We start from the raw sequence: 23,040 nt of genomic DNA on the forward strand, positions 1-23,040 counted from the left end.
AGTGGGTCTGTTGTCTCAGCCGCCCCGGGGATGACATTTGCTAAAGCAGCCGGAGCTGCGTAACACAGGCACCTGGAACAACGGCCTGGGTGCCTGTTACCTGGGCTCCCTCATCACGGTGAGGTAGACCTCACTAGCCAAAACAGTGAAAGATTAATGTTTTCTGCTCCCACTCTTAAATTCAGCTTAGATTCAAACAGCTTTTCAACTGCTTTTTACTTTTTCAAATAACAAAAAGATCAGTCAGGCTATCTTGAACCTTACTATCCATTCAAGCCCATTATTATAATAATACAGAAAAAATGTTTTAAATGAGATTAAGCAGCTAGAATTATATTACCAGTAATTGGGTGGGTGGGAGGAGTTGATAAATCACATAGTCAAATTAAAGTATTAATCTTTTTTTAACATTTCATTCTTTAATTCTGTATCAATAGGTTAAGAAAGTACAATTTTCCTGAGTTCTGATTTGCAGATAATGTTTAGAAGTGGCACACAAGACATTAGTTTCACAAAAAGTAATATTCACTGATCTCTCTAAATGCAACTTTAATCCTTATATTAAGCTAAGTACAACAATAATTTAATACAATAAGACAAATACACACCAAACCTGTATATCCTGACCTACAAAGGTGGTTCCCATAGCCACATAGTTTTAGTCAAGTGCGCATTTCCGCAATGAACGAGTACTAACAGATGTTCGCAAACACTACCCGGATGCTTATCCTGCCGTCGGCTGTTTAAGCAATGCCATTCCTGTTACTGAAAGCCTTTATTCTTATTTAGAAGGGAAATCTGACCTGGGAAAATGAGTCCTCTTAAAACTTGACAAATAGTATATTATAAGCCCGAAAGGTTTTAAATCAAAAAGGCTTCAACACAGAAGCATTCATGAAACTTTCAGTTTCTCCCTCCCCCAAATCACTCTTTATCAAAAGAATATTAAAACAAATTATTACCTTAAGACAGATAAACCCCTATAAAAGACTGTATTTTCTTCTGTCATCTTCTCCTTAAAAGAAACACAAACCATTTCACTATCTTTTAATAACCTCTCAGACTATTGTAGTCTAAAAACATTACAGCTTTGGCTATCATGTCTTAGCTCTCATAGTCAAAGGCGCCGTTTAGACCTCACATTAAGCAGCATAGCCTACAATGGCACAAGTACACCTAACACGTGAATACTACTTCACTGTTCAGACAATCAAAAGTCAGAAGGTTCTGCACGGTTGGCAAGGTCCATCAAATTACACATGGTCATTAAAACCCAGTAAGTAATTCAGGTGCAGTAGTATCACGGCAGGCAGTTAAAGGCTCAGCTATCACCCCAAAATTGAAGACATGAAAAAAAGGTGGGGAACTCTGTCCTTTTCCATCTTTCACTTACATGGTTAGTTGTCAGGACCTTACTATGTAAAACACATGGGTATTTTTATATATGGTCTCCTCAGAAGATAGTGAAGCTTCACAAAGAACAGAAGTTGTCAAGATCCATAGTTGGCTTCATCAAATGCTTTTCTAGCTCGTTTCAATTCTTCATTCATAGTAAGCAAGTCTTTCACCCTTGCAAACTTCCTTGGATCCTTTCGAATCAAGAAGACGATATCTTCAACTTGTACCCGCCCTTGTCTTCCAATTGACATTGCCTTGTGAGTCTATTACAAAGAAACATATTAAATTAATTTTTTAAAATCTAATATTTTACTCTTAATTTGCATGCATTTAACACTGGTGAATTGGAAGATTTTTCCTCTTCTAACTATTACAGCTATTCATTGGTGAATTATCTTTCTATTCGTGTCTTCTGTCTACTTTCTACTGCATGATTAGCAAGGTTTCTCTTGCTTTATAGACATGTTTTAATTTTAAGGACATGAAAGCTACCAAACTTATTGATGTTTCTTTTTTGTTTTTTGATATACATAGTTTTTGTGGAAATTACTCTTGTAATTTCTTTGTAATCACCAATTTCATTTAAAATTGGTGTCCATCTCAATATTGCTGGGTTTTCTTAAAATCAACTCTCACCCCCCATCATTATGTACGCATCCTATGCACAAAGGTTCACCACCGTATGATTTCTAATGGCTAAATAATGGCTAAAAAGGGTAAGGCTTTAAATAGATAAATCTGGGCACATCGATTTAATTAATATTATGAAACCATTAACAATAGATTATTATTATGCAATGACATGGGGAAATGCTCTAGTCTTACCTAAATGGGAAATAAAAAACACAAAAACCCAGGTTATAAGACTGTATTAATATATACATGATTTCAATTTTGTAAATTTAAAAAATACATGCAAGACAAAAGAATATTCACCAAAATCCTAGCTTTAGTTGTCTCTGAAGGGAGTGTGCATACACACACGTGTGTGTACATGAGGCCTGTCCAGAAAGTACCCAGCCATGTACTATGAAGAAGACACATTTACTGAAGAAGATGCAAGACACAAGAAACATTGTACACAGGACAATGATGTCTCAGTCCCCTTCAAAGTAGGCACCTTGGGACCTCACACAGTTCTCCCAGTCCCCATCAGCTGCCCCGTTGTATTTTCCTGAATTTCATGGGCAGTCTGAAACCTCTTCCCTTTCAAAGGTCATTTTAGTTTCGGGAAAAGCCAGAAATCGCAGGGCACCAAATCTGGCTGTAGGGGGCCTGAGTCACCTGAGTGATTTGCCATTTCTCAAAAAAAATTCTGCACGAGACGTGATGCATGAGCAGGTGCGTTGTCAAGATGAAGCTGCCAATCACCAGTTGCCCATAGCTGCAGCCTTCTGAATCATCCAGATAGTTTCCACAGAGGAATGTTCAAGTTTAATGCAACATCTGATGCAGATTCATCGCTCTACTCAGTCATTTTGAATGTGATGGCCACACACTGCACGTGCTCATTCAACAGCATCTACACCCCCACTGTCTAGTACAGTGAAGTTGTCATTGTTCAAGCATGTGCATTCCAGTCCACTGTCCTCAGCTGCCAGGTTACATAGATGTTGTGCGAAATATTATCCTAATATTAACAATGGTTGTACTTTTCCCGGACAGACCTCGTGTATATATATACGTATACACACACACACACACACACATTCTGTAAATGTGTCTTAAGAAGTAGGTTTCCTTCTTAATAATAAATAGTAAACAATACCTTCCACAAAACAGGCACCCAAATGGATAGCTTATTTCTAAAGGATGCCGTAGTTCTAGTCTTATCTAAAAGTAGAATTTCAAATCTACTTTTAATTAACTAAGACCAATTACAAAAAAAACTTACCATTTCGGTGATGAACTCTATAACAAGGTCTTCAAGAATATCCACTGATTCAGTGTAAGGGTTCTGGTCATCACCAAACCCATACATCATACACCGTACTGTAAAAGAATACTCTTTGTGTTCACCTGAACAGATTTAACCACTTGATCAATACTTTCTCAAATTAGAATTGAACCAAGCTGTAGAATACACGGGTATAAAAAGATATTTACATTGTATTGTTGTCTCCAAGTATGATTTTGGTGTAAAAGGTTTTAACCACAGTCTCATTACGAATTGTTCCTACCTGGTAGGTAGGAACCTCTATCATCTACTCACCAACCTTCCCAGAATACCTGTTTAAAAAGTTTATTTATTTATTTATTTTTAGAGAGGAGGGAAGGGAGAAAGAGAGGGAGAGAAACATCGATCAGTTGCCTCTCACACCCCCAACTAAGGACCTGGCCCAAAACCCAGGCATGTGCCCTGACTAGGAATCAAACCAGCAACCTTTCGGTTTACAGGACAATGCCCAACCCACTGGGCCACCTAGTCAGAGCCCATAATAGCTTCAAATAGGCAGGGATAGGATGAATGGCAATGACTTAGCCCTTGGGGGGTGGTCAGTGGGACATCAGAAATAGAAGGCAAAATCTTTTCTGACATTACCACTGGGAAAAGGACACGAGAGAAAGCGTTCCAATTACCTTCCTATAGGAAGACTGGGGGAATCAAGTGAGATAGCAGAGAGCTTCCTACAGACATTCCCTCCCTAGATCAATGTGACTGCCAGCAAAGCCCTTTCAGGCTGTGTCTGAAGGAACCATAAAAAATGCAAGAGAAGAAAAGTGTAATACAGAGTAATAAAAATAACTGCTAAAAGCAAAAACTTATATAGCCCTTACTCTATAGGGTGGGACAAAAGTAGGTTTGTAAGTACGCAAAACACAGTTTATTCTTTTATTATTACTATTAATTATTACTTCTTTTCCATATGAATAACTGTAAACCTAGTTTTGCCCCACCCTGAATGTCAGGGACTGTTTTAAGCCTTTCATGCACATAACTCATTTAATCCTCACAATAATGCTTTTACATAGATACTATTATCATCCCCATTCTATATAAATGACAAAATTGAGGCACCACGTTAGTAACTTACCCAAAGTCACACAGATAGTAAGAGATGGAACCTGAACTTGAACCCAACTGATCTGGCTCCAGAGTCTATATTCCTACCCACAACAGTAGTATTACTGTTCTTGGTAGTTTGGGGCAGATGGGATCCATATTAATTGTTATCCCAGAGCCCATATAATCCTAGTTAGTCCATGGACAAGCTTTAAAAAGTCCTCAACCGCTCCTAAAATTATACGCAAACATTTTATACATTACGTGTGTGTGTGTTTTTCTAGGAAGAAAAATCAACTCTTACCAGATTCCCAAAGAAGCATATAAATGTGAAAAAACTGTCATACATTGGAAATGCTTTTTATCTTAATCTGAGTGGTGGTTACAAGTATATATATATATAAGTAAGATTCATCCACAATTTATTGTGCAAATTTTACTTCAAAAGAAAAAAAAGTAAAGGAACACCTAGAACACTTCTCAAGGCAGATATGTACCTTAAGAATAATTATTTAAGAAAAGCAGAAGTCACAGAAATTAGTATAGAAGAAAGTAGACCAGACCGAGGAAAGAAATGAAAGGGGTGACTCGGAAGCCAGCCTGGGACAGAGGTATTCCCAGGGGTTTATACTGGCAGGAGCCTTCAGGTCCAGATACAAGAGGGAGAAAACAAACACAGAAGCCAATGTTCTCATTCTCTCATTCATTCCTTCTCATCCCCTCTCTCTCTCCTTTGGTTTCTTAAACTTTTTTTTTTTGGAGAAAATTTCAGACTTATAGAAGAGTTGCAAAAATAGTACAGAGTTCCTGAATACCCTATATACAGCTCCCCCCTCCCTTTTTTAAAGCATTTAATTTATTTATTTTTAGAGAGAGGGGAAAGGAGGGAGAGCGGGAGAGAAACGTTGATGTGTGGTTGTCTCTCGCATGCCTCCAACTGGGGACCTGGCCTGCAACCCAGGCATGTGCCCTGACTGGGAATTGAACTGGCAACCCTTTGGTTTGCAGGCCGGCACTCAATCCACTGAGCCACACCAGCCAGGGCCAGCTTCCCCTTATATTAACATCTTACATAACCACAGCCATTTATCAAAACTAAAAGGTTAACACTGGTACAACTACAGAAGTTCCTCACTGTACCAGTTTTTCCACTAATGTCCTTTTTCTGTTCCAGGATCCCACACTACTTAGTTGTCACGCCCCCTTAGTTTCCTCTGATTTGCGACAATTCCTCAGACATTCCTTGTCTTTCATGACCTTGAGTTCTAAAGAATATTGGTCAGTTACCTTGTAGCATGTCCCTCAATTTGGGCTTGTCTGATACTTTCTCATGATTAGATTATGGTTGTGCATTACCAAAAAGGGTGCAGCAGGGGTGATATGCCCTCTTAATGCATCGTATCAGAAGCACATGATGTCGACACGTCACTGGTGATGATAAATTTGATGACATGGCTGAAGTACTGTCTGCTAGGATTCTGCAAAAATAATAATGCGCTATTATTTTTCCTGGAAATGTAGAATTCACCAGTGGGGAAATATATTTCACTGGAAAACATATTAGATAAGAAGTATATAAACTGTACTTGGTTAAAGGGTCTGTGAAGACAAACACCAGTGAATGCTTTGAAACTTTCTATGTGGGGTGGGGTGGAGGGATGGGGAGAAAAGGCATACATCTGTAATTGAATAACAATAAAAATTTAAAAAAAAAAGAAACTTTCTATGTTATAGTAGCAAAAACAAACAAAAAAAGAACTAATGTGTAGGAGAGGAGATCTTAGTAAGATATAACAAAATTCTAGTAAGACAAGGAGAAAGCTGTGAAGATTCCAAATTCTTTTCATCATAAAAATAAAGCAATCCAAGGAGAATAAAAGTTTCTGCTGCCCTGGCTGGTGTGGCTCAGTGGATTGAGCACTAGCCTGAGAACTGAAGGGTCCAGCCAGTTTGATTCCCAGTCAGGGCACATGCTTGGGTTGCAGGCCAGGTCCTGGGTTGGGGTGTGAGAGAGGCAACAGATCAATGTATCTCTCACAATCCATGTATCTCTCGCACACCAATGTCTCTCTCTCTTTCTCCCTCCCTTCCCCCTCTCTGAAGGTAAATAAATAAAATCTTAAAAAATATATGAAGTTTCTGCTACGAACCAACTATGCAAGCATCACTCCAGGGTGCTCTGGTGCAGGAATCCCATGTATAGGCTGGCATAAGAAGTAAAGCAACATACCAATGGAATGAATGGCAGCAGAGATGGAATAAAGAGCAGTGAGCTTTAGGTGAGGAACTGAGATACGCAGAAGAATCTGAGTGGTTAAAAAAAATGAAAAGACACACTGATGCTGCAGTTTCAAGAGCCTCTGGGAACTGCTTACATCTGACCCAATGTAAACAAACCAGCTACTCATGTGTTGCCCCATCTGTCAATAGTCAGCCATAACTACATGTAACTGACCCAGGACTGGGAAATGGAGAACATTCTCATGGAGCCCTTCAGGGTTTGGGCTGGACCAGCTCCCCATGCTGCTGAAAAAACGGTCAAACCTGTCTATTGAGGGAGAAGAGAGGATTGATACATTATAATCTCTACATCACTAGCCACCATAAGGCCCCACACTGCTTACCACCTTCCCATCTTAGTCCAAAGCTCCAACTTAATGTCTATCCTCAGCACCAGTTCCAGGATCCACCTAATCTTCGGCTTATCGTCAAAGAAGTCCCTGCTTCTACTGCCGCAAAGGCTAAGGACAGGAAAAGACATGGAGGTGTGTTCTTAGGTCCCAGATTGAAACCCTCATCACAGTTCCTCACTTAAAAAAAGAATGTGTGTGTGTATTAATATATAAATTGGGACTCGGATCATTACTAGCTATGACAAGTTAAACCTAACTTTATAGGCAAGTCTCAGAATAGTGTCCCTACAGGGAAACAGATTCAGAACAATAAATCTACTTTGAATGCACATGTCCAAAACCTTTTATCATCTATAATAAAATCACTGTAAATATTACTTACATTCTTTAGAAAAAAGTCTCTTTCTTTTACCCTGTCCACCTTCTGCACCTCCTCCAATTTCTTCATTTTCTTCCTCAAACTAGAAGTTGAAATGTATACGTAAAATGACAAATAATTGCACTGCATTTTATTTTTTAATAATTAACATTTCCCCCCGTTTTCAACACTGCCATCATGCCAGAAAGCGTAAAGCAAGTAGCAAAGACCCATGAAACCATAGCGTTTCAGTCCAAACTCTGGCTCATGCACAGATGACTTCTGTAATGTCGTTACACTGTCCCGGAAGAGCATATTAGAGTATATGACCATACTTCTCTCTTTTAACCAACTCAGCTGGCCTACTGCTAAACAGTTTTACAAGAGTTGGTACTGAGTCAAAGCACTCAAAGCTAGTACTAAGTGCTGCTTACACTGTGCTGGGAACTCTTTTTAAGTAAGCCTTAGCCCCATTTTATGACATGAAAAACCCAACAGAGGTTAAATAACTTGCTCACAGAGAACTGAAATTTTGAAACCAGGTTCCGACTTTCGGTCAATACTTTAGGTATATAGTTTTGTGAGCAGTTGAACTGTTGGCTCCTAATGAGCTCTAATAAACATTAGCTTTGACCTCCGATGATTCTCTAGGCGTTACAAAGGGCGCCTGGCAGATACGGACCAAAAGCAAAGGGCAAGGGGCCACCGCTCCCTCCACGTCCTGCCCCACGTACTAAAACGACGAAGGGGAAAAGCCTAGCAGGGCGTCAAGCCCCCGGCTCTGCCGGCTGAATTCACTAAGGAAAACAGACCCGATTCCGAACTCGCCTCTGCTACTGTACCCGAGGGAGTAAAGGAAAGCGCGGGTTGAACCAGAGGTGGTCACTCACAGTAGGGTCCTCTTCCTCATCCGCCATCCCACCAGCCCTACAGAACCCTGCCCGTCTCGCTCCGAGTAGTTTTTACTACTTCCGCTCTCTCACTTCCGGTGACGCGCGGGCGCGGAGGGGCGGGGCCTAATCGGGCGGGCCTGCAGGGAGGGTACTCGTGGCGCCGCCTAGGGGCGGGGCCAGGACACGCCTTAGGGATTTAGGGATGAGCCCTGAAATCCTGAGGAAAGTATTAAACATTAGCGAAGAAAAGGAAGCCTAGCAGCTTGTATCACCCTAAATTTGCTTCTGCGTGTGGAGTCGCCACTCTCTGATTTGGGACTCCCAAGCTATGGATGGATCGTTGTGGGACCACGTGGTCTTGGTCTGCCCCAAAGGTGTATTTAAACAATTTCAGGCCTTGGCTGGTGTGGCTCAATGGATGGAGCACCAGACTGCCAACCAAATTAACTCCGGGTTGCGAAAAACACCCATATACTGGGAGGGTGCCCTACCCCAACTCCATAGGGAACAGAGCTCTGCACTCAGGACCCTCCCAAACCTTACCTAATGTATCTTTTCACCTGGTTGTTCATCTATATCCTTGACCATATCCTTTAATAAACTGGTAAACAGAAGTGTCTTCCTGAGTTCTGCGAGCCATTGTAACAAATAATAGAATACAAGGGGGAGAAGGTCACTGGAACTTCCAATTTGTCACCAAGTTGAACAGAAGTTGTGGCTATCCTGGGGATCTCCTACTGCAATTGGCATTTAAGTGTGTGTGTGTAGGGTGGGGGTATCTCACGGGACTGAGCACTTAACCTGCGGGATCTGACACTATCTCCAGGTAGACAGAACTGAGTTAAATTGTAGGACACCCAGCCAGTGTTGCAGAATTGCTTGGTGTGGGGGAAAATAATCCCACACATTTGGTGACTAGAAATGTCCCAAGTAAAGTGTTTTATATGAAAGTAAAGGAGAAAGACACACAGGAAGGAAAGAACTGGGAGTTTTTCCCAAAATAGCAACTACCCTGATATTGGACAGATTTTATTCTTTGTTTTGTTTGGAACTTATGAAGAGTGTAAACAATTTCGGGAAATAATGTTGCCAAGGCCACATCACTTTAATAATTTCACTAACCGGCACTCACTGGAATCAGCCTGCATTTGAAGCTCCTGCATTCGTTGCGATTCTATACATAGGGAAACATCGGAAATCTTTATACCCTCCAGTCCATTTTGAAACACATGTAATTATAATTTACTGTCTTTACTTTTACTTTTATATTACAGTTAGGGTATTATATATTATTTTTAAATTACATGGGTAGGTGAGTGTATTAGTTATTTATTGCTGAATTAACAAATTATCCCAAAACTTAGTGGCAAACGCAATGCACATTTATCACACTGATTCTGTGGGTCAGGACTCTGGGTGCAGTTTAGCTGGGTGCCTCTGGCTGAAGGTCCCTTATTGCGCACTCAGGCTACGGCTGGGGCTGTGGTCTCATATGAAGTACTGCTGGGGAAGGACCCACTTCCCAAACTGCTCACGTGGTTGTCAGCAGAACTCAGTTCCCTCAGGGTGTTAGACCAAGGGCCCCAGTCCTTCTCCGGCTGTTGCCAGAGGCATCCCTCTGTTACCTGCCACACAGTCCTCTCCACGGGGTGGTTTACAACATGCAGCTGGCTTCTGTCAGAGCAGGTGAGAGAGAGAACCAGGGAGAACACCCAAGTAGAAACCTCAGGTTTTGTTTTGTAACTTCACCTTGGAAGCCACATCCCATCACTTACAGTCACTAGAAGTCAGTAAGTGTAGCCCACACTCAAGGGGTGGGCGTTACACAAGGATGAGAACACCAGGAGGCAGACAGCGTTGGGGGCTGAGAGGCTGCCTACAACAATGGGTTATAGCATCTGTGAGTTTCATTTCAGAATAACGAAGGACACATTATAATGTATTTGTTATTCGAGGTAGATTATCGAGTCTGACAGGGTTGAGAACTGCTGTGTGAGGTAGTGATGAAATGCTGCCTTGTGCAGGGGATCAGGTATAGAGCCTTCACAAGGTCCAGTATCAGGGAGGTGGACAGGTAAACTGTGCTGGATACACACCAAGGAGTACCATGCAGCAATCAGAAGCAGTCCACGAGCAGTCTACGGCCACACACCCCTGAACACGCCAACCGTCTGATCTCGGAAGCTAAGCAGGGTCAGGCCTGGTTAGTATTTGGACAGAAGCAAGCCACTAGCAGAGCTTAGAAACAGTGCTAAATCTGAAAAGTAAGAAACATGGTGAGATCTATAACACAATACCATTTATGTAAATTAAACATACACACACACAAATACATATTTTAGAGTAACGTAAAAAGCATAACATTTAAATACATTAGAAAGGTTGCGGGGTAAGAGAAACGGGAGTAGGGACGAAGGTGATGCATAGAGACAAATAACACGTGGAGGACTTTGGGAGTGCCAGTTATCATAGTCTGTCATGAACTGTGGAGCACGAGGAGTTCAATCTTCTGAACTGAAGATCCAAGACACAAAGGGGGAAAAATCGCAGGGTTATAAGCAGAGCAGAAAAAAGCAGAGTGAAAAGTCATGGTGTGCTTCCACAAGGCGTTTTGGGTGGATTGCCGGAGCCAAGTCTGCTGGGTGGGGTGCAGGAGTGAGTCTGGAGTGAAGCTGCAGTTAGAGTGTGAAAGGCCTTGTCTGTTCTCTTCAAACTGCCAGAATTCCCGGGTGGTCTTGAAGCAGAAGAGTCATGTGCGCCTATCTTTTGAAAAAGCTTGCTTGCACAGGCAGATGGCCTGGAGGCCATCAGAACCTGAATGGAGAGGAAGAAGGAATTTAGGAAGACAATTGACAGGACTTTGTGTCTGAAGGAATCTGAGCGCTGCGGAAAGAGACGTTCACATGCAGATTAATACTGTTGCCAACATTAACTGGAAGGTAAAAGGGGAAGGCAATTGGAGAGGGAAGAAAATGAGTTCAGTCTGAGTTTGAGAGTCTAGAGGTGTCCTAAACACAGATGGATGTGCTGGTCTGGAAATCCACGGAGAAATGGGGGCTGGAGAAAATGGCACCGGAGACCTAAGCACTGGAACAAAGGCAAGGAAGACGGGAGGAAAAGGGCAGATCCTTAGAGAAGGAAAATCAAGAGAAATAAAAGATCGAAGGAATGGCTCAAGAGATAAAAGATAAAAAAGACGAAGAGCAGGAAGTAAGAGAGAAGAGAGGAATATATTTTGAAAGCCAAAAAAGAAAAAATTTCAAGCAGCAGCAAGTGGTCTGGTGTGCTCAGTGCTAAAAAGAGGTTAAGAGCCTGAAGAAAGGCCTGGGTTTGACAATAGGAGGCGGCAGAGTAATTGGGACACAGTGGTTTGGGGGCAATGGTGAAGACGAAAGCCAGGTCACATGAGATTAAGGACAGCGAAGAGTAGAAGGCAAAGAGCCCTATCCAGGTGGCTCAGTTGGCTGGGCATTGTCCCACAAAGTGAAACGTCACTGGTTCGATTCCTGGTCAGGGCACATGCGTGGGTTGTGGGTTCGGCTCTCATCAGGGTGCATGCAAGAGGCAACCGATGGATGTTTCCCTCTTTCTCCCTCCCTTCCTGGGAACTCTCTTTAAAAGTAAATTTTTTAAAAAAAGAATGAAAAGCAAAGAGAGAAAAATAGCCTTAGCGGGCAGTAGGCTCAAGGAAAGTAGACTCTGAATAAATGAGAGCGAAAAAAGGGGAATGAGCTTTTAGAGAGATTTGTTCACAGACAAATGTAGAGAGGCAGATGGGTGGCTGAGTTCCGTGAGAATAACTTGCAAGGAATGGCAGGGGTGGTGTTATAGAGCAGAGGGAGGGGGTGGTTCACGATAAATTATTACAGAAAGGATTCCCCCTTTCTGTCTCTGGAGGTTCCTTCCCCCACGCCCACCTGCTAGGTTTGCAATGCCCGCCGCCAGAGGAAAGACGTCTCTCAATGCCAGAGACTGGTGAAAAGGAAAGGAATTGTTTATTTAAAAGTTACACAAACTTAGAATAATGACCTAATGTCTTCAATAGATACTAAAGTCCTTTAGAATACCCACAGATGCACAGTCCTTCCCTCTCCCCGTGCCCAGTCCGGGGTACCGTGTCTCAGGAAAAGAAGTAGAAGTCCGTGATTCAGGCTCCCATCACCATCAGCTGTGTGGCTGCTGCAATCTCCAGTTAATCCAAAGCCATATGGCACCTTCTCATGGCCCAGCAGCAAGAGTCCTTTCTCCCCTTTTTCTATGGCTGCAAAGTCTCTCCTGCTGCCTAAGCCGCTTGGCAAGAAGAAGCACTCCAAAACCTCGTGGTCCTCTCTACTCTCCTTCAGAACCGCGTGGTCCTTTTCCCCACTTCAGAACCACATGGACCTCTATCTATCTACTTGCTTCAGAGTCTCGTGGTTCACTCCTTCCTTCAGAGCCGCATGGTCTCCTCCCCATTTACTTTTGGAGCTGTGTGGTCTCCTCCTTCTTCCCCAAAACCTTGTGGTCCTCCCCACTAGTATGGAGCCGCGTGGTCTCTTCTTTTTCTATGGCTGCCGGGCCTAGGTTTTAAATCCCAGTGCCCATCTTCCTTTGCAGCCCCATTTCTGACTCCTCCTACAGTCAGTTACACCTGCCAGCATCCCTGTATTCTTCCAGCTTTACTGGGCTGCCACAGTAAGTCTGGGCAGGTGTGGCCCCATGGCGTGGAGCCAATCATCTCCACGCTCTCACACAGGCCCTGTAACCAGGGGGAGTTGCTTCCCAGACCCATCTTGGGTGGAAGTCACTCCCATCTCCCTGGCTCAAAGCAGGGCCACAGCTATTTAACATATCTATGAAGCCAGTTAAAGGTTATAGATATGTTAAATGACTGTGCCAGGAGTTAGCTGCAAAGCTCTTGCTACCCAAAACAGCTCTGAATGGCCCTGTTCCATGTGTCCCATCCCCCTTGGCTCAGGCCTGTGGGGGTGAGGACATCCTACATACATTTTTCTAATATTTCCTGGACACCCTGAGTCCTGGACCCCATTACAAATCCCTTCTTGGGGCCCTCCTCTTGGCTGCACCCTGCTTCAGTGGGACTGTCAGAAAAGAGGGACACAGGAAGCTGGGTGGTGGGCTTGAGGCACCATGGATGAGGGCAAGCAGGCAGTACCAGCCAGACCCCAAATTTAGGCAGAAACTATACAGTCCCACCCTCGCTCCCGTCCCTTTAACCCTCTGCATTTGGGACTTAGCGAGGTGGCGTTACTTTCTTAAATGGCTTTCAGAATTTCCATAGCAATCTTACTCAATCTTAATGAACCCTGCTTGCTTACCAAATAATGCCCATACACTGGTTAAACAGGCCAGCTCTGAGGTCAAATGAGTTGGGTTTGAAATCTGCTGAGCTACTTTGAGACCAATGACTCGACCTCTCCACAGATCCGTTTCCTCATTTGTGAGATGGGGAAAATAATAGTTACTAACCTTACAAGGTTATTACGAGGCTTAGAGGTGTTCTTACCTACAAGGGGCTCAGGGTAGCAACTGGAATGTAGTGGACATCCCATAAGTGTCATATGTTTTTATTCCAGAACTCACCTTTCAGCATAACCTGCTGTTCTCCTCCATGAACCCCACATTCTAGTTCCACACGGCCACGATCCATCATTCGCGGAACAAGTATTTATCAAGCACCTGTAAAATGTTCAGCACTTGCTATGGGACTGTGGATAAAATGGCAGACTATGCAAATACACAGTCCTGGGCTTATGAGCCTCACAATGTAGAAGGGGGACATGAATTAAGTAGATAATGGATGCTCTGATCCTAGCTGGTGTGGCTCAGTGGGTTGAGCACTGTGGCCTGGGAACCGAAAAGTCATCTGTTTGATTCCTGGTCAGGGCACTACCAATGGGTGACATCAATGTTTCTTTCCCTCTCTTTCTCTCTCCCTTCCCCTCTCTCTTAAAAACAAATAAATAAAATCTTTTTTTTTAAGTGTTTAGATAATGTACGCTCTGGAAGCTTATGATGGGGTAGGGGGTCTAAGAAGGTCAGGTCAGAGGAAACTCCCTGGAGCAAGTGAGGTCTGAGCTGAGACCTGAGCGACGAATGGAGTTAGCTGGTGAAGGAGGGAGGGGAGAGCGTGCAGTGCTACCTTGTACTTCCCCATCTCGACGCCTTTGAGCAATGTCATTCCTTTCCTTTGCACTGACATGCCACAGGCCCAGCTCAAATGCCTGCTCCTCCATCGAGCCTTCCCTGAGCCCTCTCTTCTTCCCACTCCCACATCACTGCTTTCATTTTCCTGCAATACTTCTCACTTTCTCCTGTATTTTCTGGTTATCTATATGCCCAACTTACCTAGTCCACTAAATCTTAAACTTATTAGGAACAGAGCGTTTCTCTTTCATCTCTGAGCTCCCAAAGTCTGGCGCATTCCTTACACGTAGAAGACCTGGAACAAATATTTGCAGCATAAGTTAATGCCTGTTTAACAGCCCTTTTCAAATATGTTGTCATTCAAATGAAGCTATTGTTGCAAGCTGTGCCTTTGGGACTGATTTTACTCTTTGGTTACACTAGAATGCCATCGTCATGGTCCCCAGGACTTATCAGTGTTTGCCACAGTGACTGAAACAGCCCTAACAAACGGGCCACTGTTCTTGAGTGACAGGCGTTTGGCAACAACTGCCCGTCCTTCCGTGGAGACTGAAGTGAACTGAGGAAGGTCTGTCTGAGTTGAGTCCCCAGCCAGTGGGGCTCTATCACAGTTGGGCGGCAAGAGCTAGTGACCCTGATGTGAGGCTCTGGGGCTTGGCAGGGTGACAGAAACACGAATGCTTGAAAAAATCATCAAAGATCAGAATCGGGAACAGCATCCTAATTTGAGGCGGTGAGATAACAGACGGAGGGAGCTTTGAAGTCAGACCTAGGTTTGAAGCTACGTTATCTCATCCATGTGCCTTCTTTGAGCCTCAGATTTCTTCTTGAAAAGATATTGTGCAAATATCTTTTGGTGGTGAAGAGCCAAGGTAATGTCTTTACACACACAGTGCCTGTGCTCTGCTAAAATGTCTTTACACACATATCTTATCTTCCCCAATAAAGTCTGTTTGTTCCCTAAGAGCAGGGACTCATCTCTGCCTGCAAATCTAGCACAGTGACCAGCATGTAGTAGACACTGGTAAATATTTTTTAAAACAAATGAACAACAACAACAGTAATAGCTAACATTTACGGGGCACTTACTTCATGCCCCACACTATTTACAACCCCTTCAGGTGTTGTAAATAGTAATTCACTTAATCCCTAGAAAGGAGCAGCCATTATAAGCAATTTTGCAGAGAGTAACAGAATACTGTAATTTTTTAAAATATAAAATTGTTGGCATAACTGATGTTGAAATAAAAATCTGGTGAGATTTGCTTTATATTCAAATAAGTAAATTACTTTATAAAAACTGGAAAAGAAAAAATATGGTAGAGGGAAAAATAAGGAAAAAAACAAATATAAATGAGTGAGAATAAAGAGTAGGAAGGAGAGGAAAGATAGACACATGAAAAAAGAAAGAGAAAAGGGTAAATTCTGAGCATAGTGAAAAATACCCGCTTATTCAAAATAAGGTGTTGAGTCTTTCTCCGCCCTTTGAAAGCGTCATTACACAACTGATCACTCTGCGTGTGTACGTGAGGGCATACGCCTGGCCTTCTCAGGTTTTGTCCCACATATCTTCCTTGTTTGTTTGTTTGTGTTTTATTCTACGTTATGTGTCTTATCTCGAGGTGTCTATCCTGCATTAGCTTTTTTTTTTTTTTTTTGGCTCCAGGAGGCTTTGGTGGCCTTTCTTCTGCGTGACAGAGCGGGCCGCAGCCAGCAGATGGCACTGTGGCAAGGGTGGCAGAGTCCCTCCACTGGTAGAGCGTGACTACCACTGCGGATAGTTAACCTTACAATTTCATCCTCGGAGGACTCGGAGTTGCTCTCTTGCCCGGAGTCTAATAAAGCAGGCCGAGTTGTGCGCAATTAAGGGTTTCAATTCACAAGACGGAATCTGAGACTTTGTCTCCACCCTCTCCACTCCCCACCCCCACGAAAAACTGACGCTATCTCTCGTCGGCTTGTGAAAGTGTTGTGGGAAGCGCTGTCAGATATCTCCAATATCTGGAGCAAGTAGTCGAGGTGATCACAGCACTAACTAGATACAGGAGATAATCGACACTCTCCTGAAAGTTTAAGGAAAAACCCATACAAACAAACAGGCAATTATCTGAATGTTTCCCCACAACGTGGAGCTTTAGGATCTGAAATACGAGACTTGTTTTTGTTATAATTTCCTTATTTCATTTCGAAAGTTCAGACTCATTCTGGCTATTCAGATCTCCTTAAGGAGTAAGAAAGAGCCGCGCGGCAAAGGCAGTCCTGGAGGTCACAAGGGGCCTTCTTCACCCCTCGTGTGAGGATTCTTACGTGGAAGATCATGACCAAGACCTCTCTGTTGCAGGTGGGCTACAGACACACGAACGCACATGGCAGCCGCCACAGCACACAAAAAAGTGCAAAGCTGCAAATCCTTACCTTGTCAGCCAAAACAACGTGAATATGTCAGGTTGTGCCCAAGCACTGATTCCGCACAAGCAAGCCAAAGAGATTTGGTTACCATGGCCACGGAGGACGCCTGCCAGATTGCGCGCTCCTTACCCAAACGTCAGCACGCAAACCCACCCACGCAGGTCCCCTAACTCGGCAATCGGCTAGCCACTCCTGATTGTGTTAGGCGCTCGCCTCCCTGCCTTTGCGCCTGCGCACTACGGCTCCTACCAGTCGCTGCGGCCGGGTTCGGGAAGTGTCCAGCGTGAGCTGGGTTCCCCCGCCTTCGGCTGCCACCGCTGATCCCGGACCCCGTAGCCAGGCCCGGGCCCAGCCGCCATGACAAACGGTGAGAGCCAATGCCCAGAACGGAGAATGGGAGGGAAGGACGATGGGAAACGTGGCGGGCGGGGCCGGGACTGACGTGGCCGGTCTCCCCGCCCCCTCCCCGCTCAGCCCCACTGGGCCTCTCCGGGTGCCCCTGACTCCTGTCCTTTAGACCCCTCCCGGGTCCTCGGGTCCCGGGCCTGTCTAGAACTCCAGTGCCTCTGGTGCCCATATCCCGCGTCCTCCGTCCCTACCCTGTGCTTTCCCTTCTCCCCTTCCTAGAAGTTCGTTCCGGCCCTTACAAGCCCTTGGAATGGCCAGTCTGGGTTGAACTACTGCTTTAGCACAAGGGAAAAGAGAGGGCCTTCCTCCCAGTCCCCTACGTTTTCCTACTTTCCGACAGTAGGACCAAGAAATCACAGAGGACCTCAAGCTCCACAATTGTGAGGGGGGAATGTGCGAGCCTGAAATGGTCTTTTGAAGCAATGCTGGGCCGCTTTCTCTTGTTTGATTCTAAAGATATGTTTGGGTGACTCCGTCTGGAGACCCTGGCTAGTACTGGGTTTAGATACCACCTCTTCTAAATGAAGTGGCAGCTGCCGCCCTGTTCACCTGACCTCATTTCCTAGGCCTCTTCAAACACTTTACAGAGGTGATTTCCGAATTCCCGGGAAGGGAGGGAAGCAGGGCTTTTCACGGTCTTTCGCGTCAGCCTTACGGGAAAGAACAGAAAGCCTCTTCCGTGGTGTGACTGGAGGGGCACAAGAAAGCATTTCTCAAAAGAACCTTCTCCATAGCCAGGCACCGAAGATTCAAATTTCCCCTCCTTGTCAATGTTGGCGTTATCTGCAAAAAGTTATGGTAAGAAAAGACTAGCACAAAAGATACCATTCATTATAAAAGCTTAGTGTATGTAGCCCTGGCCAGGTAGCTCAGTTGGTTAGAGCATGGTCCCCATATGCCATGGTTATGGGTTCAATCCTGGGTCAGGGCACATACAAGAATGAACCAATGAATGCATAAATAAGTGGAACAACAAATCAATGCTGTCTCTGGCTCTCTCTCAAATCAATAAGAAAAAAAATGTATTAATTTACTGAGTCTTTTGTGACATCTCGCTGGAGAGTTTTACTGGAGGGAGAGAGGGAGATAGAGTAGTCCAGCCCTGGCAGATGCTGGTTATGTAAGTTGTCTTTTTGGAGCTTCCTGGGCCGCCAGAGATCTGAGGTTACTAGGTACAGGAGAAGGGACATCACCCAGAACAAGAAATCATCTGCACCAGAAATTAAGAAAGCAGTCTGACACGTAAAAGCTACTGAGTAAACTTTAGTCGCCCGCCCTCCTTTTTTGGATGGATACCTTCTTTTTTCTTTTTTGCAGTTAGGTGATTTGTTGTGCTTACACTTACAAGACGTAGCTCAGTTTACATATGTAAGAAATAGAATTGTTCAAAGTTTTTTCCCCACAAAATTGTTCCACTATGTTGAAATGTTGATGCCTCAGAAAGATGTATACCTTTTACAAGAACCTGTTGCCGTTCTGGCGGAATTTGGTTTGTAAGTAGGGTATCATGCATGAAGTGTAAGATAAGCCTAGGAAAATTGTAGTCATGAATTCTAACTCCTGCAATTTCCATGAAACTCCACTTTTTGCCTTAACATTTTCTTCAACAGATGCAGATCTGAGTGACTTGCTTAAATGTCTAGCCCTCCTTTATCACACGAATGAATGATTTATAACAAGATTGTGTTCCATTCGCTCATGAGGCTCTAAGGGTTCTTCGGACTCTCTCAATCTCCTGCCAACACTGGCCGTTCCTGGGGGGCTGATTGCACATAAAGTGATGCGCTTTTCTCAGGATTTGTAGTTCTTAAAAGGGGAGAGGAGGGCAGGGCAGAGTGAAATTGTAAGGGGGATGGCTACGTGCAATTTTGGGGAATGGTAAGGTCACCTTGCTAGTCCCAGGACCTTGTCTTCCTCATGTCAAGGGTTGGCACTGCTTCTGAGGATATCGTCTTGATAACATGTCACACTCTGCTCCTTGGAGTTCTCAGGGGATCACCTGTGCCAAAGGGATTGGCACCAAAAGTGTTCTTTTCTTCCTGTAACAGTGTACTCCTTGGATGGGATTCTGGTGTTTGGGTTGCTCTTTATTTGCACCTGTGCCTACTTCAAGAAGGTTCCTCGTCTCAAAACCTGGCTGCTATCAGAGAAGAAGGGAGTCTGGGGTGTGTTTTACAAAGGTAAGATCATATCTGCAGAGGCAGAGGAGAGCGCTCTCTGGACGGAGAGGTGTGCTACAAAGTGGGGGGTGAGATAGGCTGGGATTGTATTTGGTTCCACTTTCACCTATCTGTTTATTTTAAAATCAAGGTAATTTTAATATTCTCCATGGAGGAAAAAGTATATAAATTAAACAATTTTAGACTGGACTGATATTGTTGAGAGGAATATTTTCCCAATGAAAAGTTTTTCTGAAAATCTGGATAGAATATATTGGAGTCTATTAAGTTTTGATTTTATTAACTGAAATGCTTTTTTATTTTTTATTTTGGGCACCTTCATTTGGAATCCTAACTACCTAAATCTGTTTGCAAAATAGGGCAAAATATAAACAAAAAGTATATATATATATATTTTTAAATATATTTATTGATTATGCTATTACAGTTGTCCCATTCCCCCCCCACTCCAAAAAAGTATATATTTTTTAAAGATTTTATTTATTTACTTTTAGAGAGAGAGGAAGGGAGGGAGAAAGAATGGGAGAGAAACATCAATGGGTGAGAGAAACATCCATCCATTGCCTCTCACGTGCCCCCAATGGGGGACCTGGCCTGCAACCCAGGCATGTGCCCTGACTGGGAATAGAACCGGTGACCTTTTAGTTTGCAGGCCCACACACAATCCACTGAGCCACACCAGCCAGGACATAGACAAAAGGTATATCTACCTAGAACCTAGGGTAGTATTTCAATACATTCCCAAGTGGGTTCTTGAGACCCTTGGTAGGTCTCTTCATCTGTGACTAGAGATTTCAAAATATCGCCTTGAAAATGAGGACTTATATGAAGGGCAGGCTATGATACCTTTTCCCTGTTTCCCTTTGCCTTCCAGCTGCTGTGATTGGAACCAGGCTGCATGCTGCTGTGGCAATCACCTGCGTCATCATGGCCTTTTACGTCCTGTTTATAAAATGAATTCCAGAGCATCCATCTCATCAACTGCCAACCAAGGGGATGAGGGTGAAGAACCTGTTGGGGGCCTGGGACCAGCATAGCAGAGTTCAGCTAAAATCATCCAAGACCCCAGGATGACACCACAGCATCAACCCCTCCCACATGTGGGGAAAACTCATGGTTACAAACATTATTTATGCTTCAGGGGACTCCAGAAAGCCAACTTCCTTAAATCAGTCCTCACAGACAGCATATAATGTCCAGATAAATTACACCCCTCGGTGATAACATTACATACCTCCTGCTTAAAAACCTGTCATCTGTTTCGTTCCTCAGCCCTCGCTAGGATCTTTTCAAACTGAAGATCTTTAGGGAAGGACATACGCTGTGTTCAGATCTCTTGGAAAGAGAGAATTTTCAAGACTTGACTTTTTTCCCCCCGTTGTTTTGATTTAGATTTGGCAGATTGGAAGAGGGTGGGGAACTGGGTGGGAAACAGGAGTTGTCCAATGCCCAGAAATATTTTGGCTTTGGAAACTTATCTTTCATATACCCATCTGGCAACATAAGAGAGTGGCATGGTCCTCATTGCAAAAAGAGAACAGATGAAATCACTGTTCTGTATGCTGGGAGCTGGAGAGTTTGGCCAGGATGATCTGGGCCAGCATGAGATTTGGGGGCTTTCTGTCTGTGATGAATTTGGAGGGCAGTAACTTAGACAAGAAGAAAGGTTCTGTTCACCAGTCCTCCCAAAAGGAGACGTCACCCCAACCGATGGTGTAGGAAGATAAATCCACTGTTTCTCTTTTCCTAAGCCTTTTTATATTTTCTAAACTACTGAGTGCTAAATACTCAGTTTTAAATGCCACCACTAGGGGAAAGAGAAACGATTGAAGAAGTAGTTGTTTAATGTATTTGCAGCTAGAGTTGAAGAAATAAATCTAGTATATTCAGATACTAGTAAAGTCATCGAGTAGAAATTAATTGTGATGTTAGATGGAAGTTTTGTCATGTCATCCACTATACAAACCTATTTGTTTAAATCTGAGTTGTTATGGCCATTTTTAGTTGATTACTTGTTTTTCTTGGCCAACTGTTAATTTTCTTCAGATTACAATCCTTTTTAGCTGTCCTTTGTAAATTCTTACAAGAAAATGAGAAACTCAAATGAGCGCATATTCATAGGCATATTTGGACAGTTCATAGAATCCATGAATAAAATGAGGGTGCTTTTTAAAGTAAAGGAAAACGAAGACTTGCAACTGGATTGGTGACTTTTCCATAGAGTAAGGTAACTTCTGAGCAAATCATTTTAGATGACTCAATATTTGAAGGGGAGACTTATACATTCCCTCCTTTTATCGGCAAAAGATCAAATAGTACATTTTTGAAGCCTAGAACTTCTTTATTTAAAAAAAGTGGGTCTAAAGTTATAAAAAGCAAGCATGTACATAGGTCTTCCAGTTGCTTCGTCCATAGGAATAAAACTTGACTGTGGACAAGTTAGCTGTGCTTGACCCCTGTGTGGCAGCAAATTGCCTTTTGTCTTACTCTGAAAGGACAAAAGCTGCTAGGAAGTTAGGTTCTGAAACAGGCAGTTTAGTCTTTGCAGGTTTTTCGAAGTACGGAAAGTCATTACATAAACACTACTTGTCTCATCATCTCAGAGTTGTAGCTGTGGTCTTGTCAGGAATTGGTTCACAGGGTAAGTTTCAATGATTCATAGGTTTTCCGTGGTCATTTCTGAGGACCTTTCACGTGGGAGAAAGAGAAAGAAGAGTTACACCTCCTGGGTGTGAGTTTGGGACCCGTCAGCCAATGGGGTGTCACTCCCCATAAACACAGGTTTGCACTTGTTACTGTGTAGCTTTAATGACTTTTGTTTTCTCATAGGGCTAATGTCTCTAAGCTTGGTGCTTAGGGCTCTTTCACATTTTAAACTACTTTCATTTCACAGTACTGGTTATTCAAACCAATTTTTGCAGCTTCCTGAGTAGGTCACCTTGACTCTTGAATTGTAATATCTTGAGAAGTTTTCATTCCAGAATATACCAAAAAATGTACAGAGCAAAGGCAATTTACAGCAAAAAAAAAAACAAAAAAATACACAGCTTATTTCACTTGATATAAGCAAATCAGCAGAAACCTGTTTAACTCATTACTTTGCTTGATTTGTCATATTTTTTGACTGAAAATTGTAGAAAGTGTTGCTCTAAGGGAGTCTTAGCAGTGGAAGAATGGGGACAGCAACGTCAGCCCTGATTCAAACTGGCATCACCATACACCCTGAATACCTGGGTGGCGGGGTGGGGGGGATGAAGTCAGCTTTTTGTAGTTGAAATACAATTTTTTATTCACCATTGTCTGCACAAATCCTTGAAAATAAAGTTTCTTTCCCTACTGCTTTTGTCCATTTTGTCACATGCTGAATTTATTGACCTCTGTTCAATCCTGCCTTGGTTTCTGCCCATAGTATCCCTTTTTAATTTAAATTAATTAATCCCATCATTCCTGTTAACACCTTCACAGGAATGTATGATACACACAGTCCAGAATCTGTGAGAGTGTAGCTTTCTCCTTTGGCAGGAGCTGAGATATGTATCAGCTCATACTGCATATATCAGCATAAATATGAATAAATTTTGAGGTGTATCAAGGTAGATGATACTCCCGA

At 43.3% G+C, this 23,040-nt stretch overlaps 2 protein-coding genes and 1 long non-coding RNA gene across 4 annotated transcripts; 1 reads left to right on the plus strand and 2 right to left on the minus strand.

Annotated features, from left to right (window-relative positions):
• Positions 1-397: 397 nt before the first annotated feature.
• TAF13 (TATA-box binding protein associated factor 13) lies at positions 398-8,376 on the minus strand. Its single transcript, XM_024570476.3, has 4 exons — positions 8,284-8,376; positions 7,418-7,496; positions 3,293-3,390; positions 398-1,661 (listed from the first exon to the last, which is right to left on the minus strand). Exons 1-4 carry the CDS (start codon positions 8,308-8,310, stop codon positions 1,491-1,493), a joined length of 375 nt encoding a protein of 124 aa, XP_024426244.1. The 5' UTR covers positions 8,311-8,376; the 3' UTR covers positions 398-1,490.
• A 2,199-nt stretch (positions 8,377-10,575) lies between these two features.
• Positions 10,576-16,966, minus strand: LOC112313787 (uncharacterized). Its single transcript, XR_006656810.3, has 4 exons — positions 16,849-16,966; positions 14,635-14,728; positions 13,870-13,965; positions 10,576-11,100 (listed from the first exon to the last, which is right to left on the minus strand). It is a non-coding gene; the product is annotated as an uncharacterized lncRNA (long non-coding RNA).
• A 92-nt stretch (positions 16,967-17,058) lies between these two features.
• Positions 17,059-22,766, plus strand: TMEM167B (transmembrane protein 167B). 2 transcript variants are annotated; one of them, XM_053915377.2, is made up of 3 exons: positions 17,059-17,209; positions 19,299-19,491; positions 20,305-22,766. In XM_053915377.2, exons 1-3 carry the CDS (start codon positions 17,200-17,202, stop codon positions 20,465-20,467), a joined length of 366 nt encoding a protein of 121 aa, XP_053771352.1. In that variant the 5' UTR covers positions 17,059-17,199; the 3' UTR covers positions 20,468-22,766. The 2 variants fall into 2 exon arrangements, with proteins under 2 accessions (XP_053771352.1, XP_024426169.1); XM_024570401.3 differs by having other exon boundaries at positions 17,063-17,209; positions 19,299-19,430.
• Positions 22,767-23,040: the final 274 nt, after the last annotated feature.

This window comes from Desmodus rotundus, chromosome 12, assembly GCF_022682495.2.
Source record: "Desmodus rotundus isolate HL8 chromosome 12, HLdesRot8A.1, whole genome shotgun sequence".
Classification (NCBI taxonomy): domain Eukaryota; kingdom Metazoa; phylum Chordata; class Mammalia; order Chiroptera; family Phyllostomidae; genus Desmodus; species Desmodus rotundus.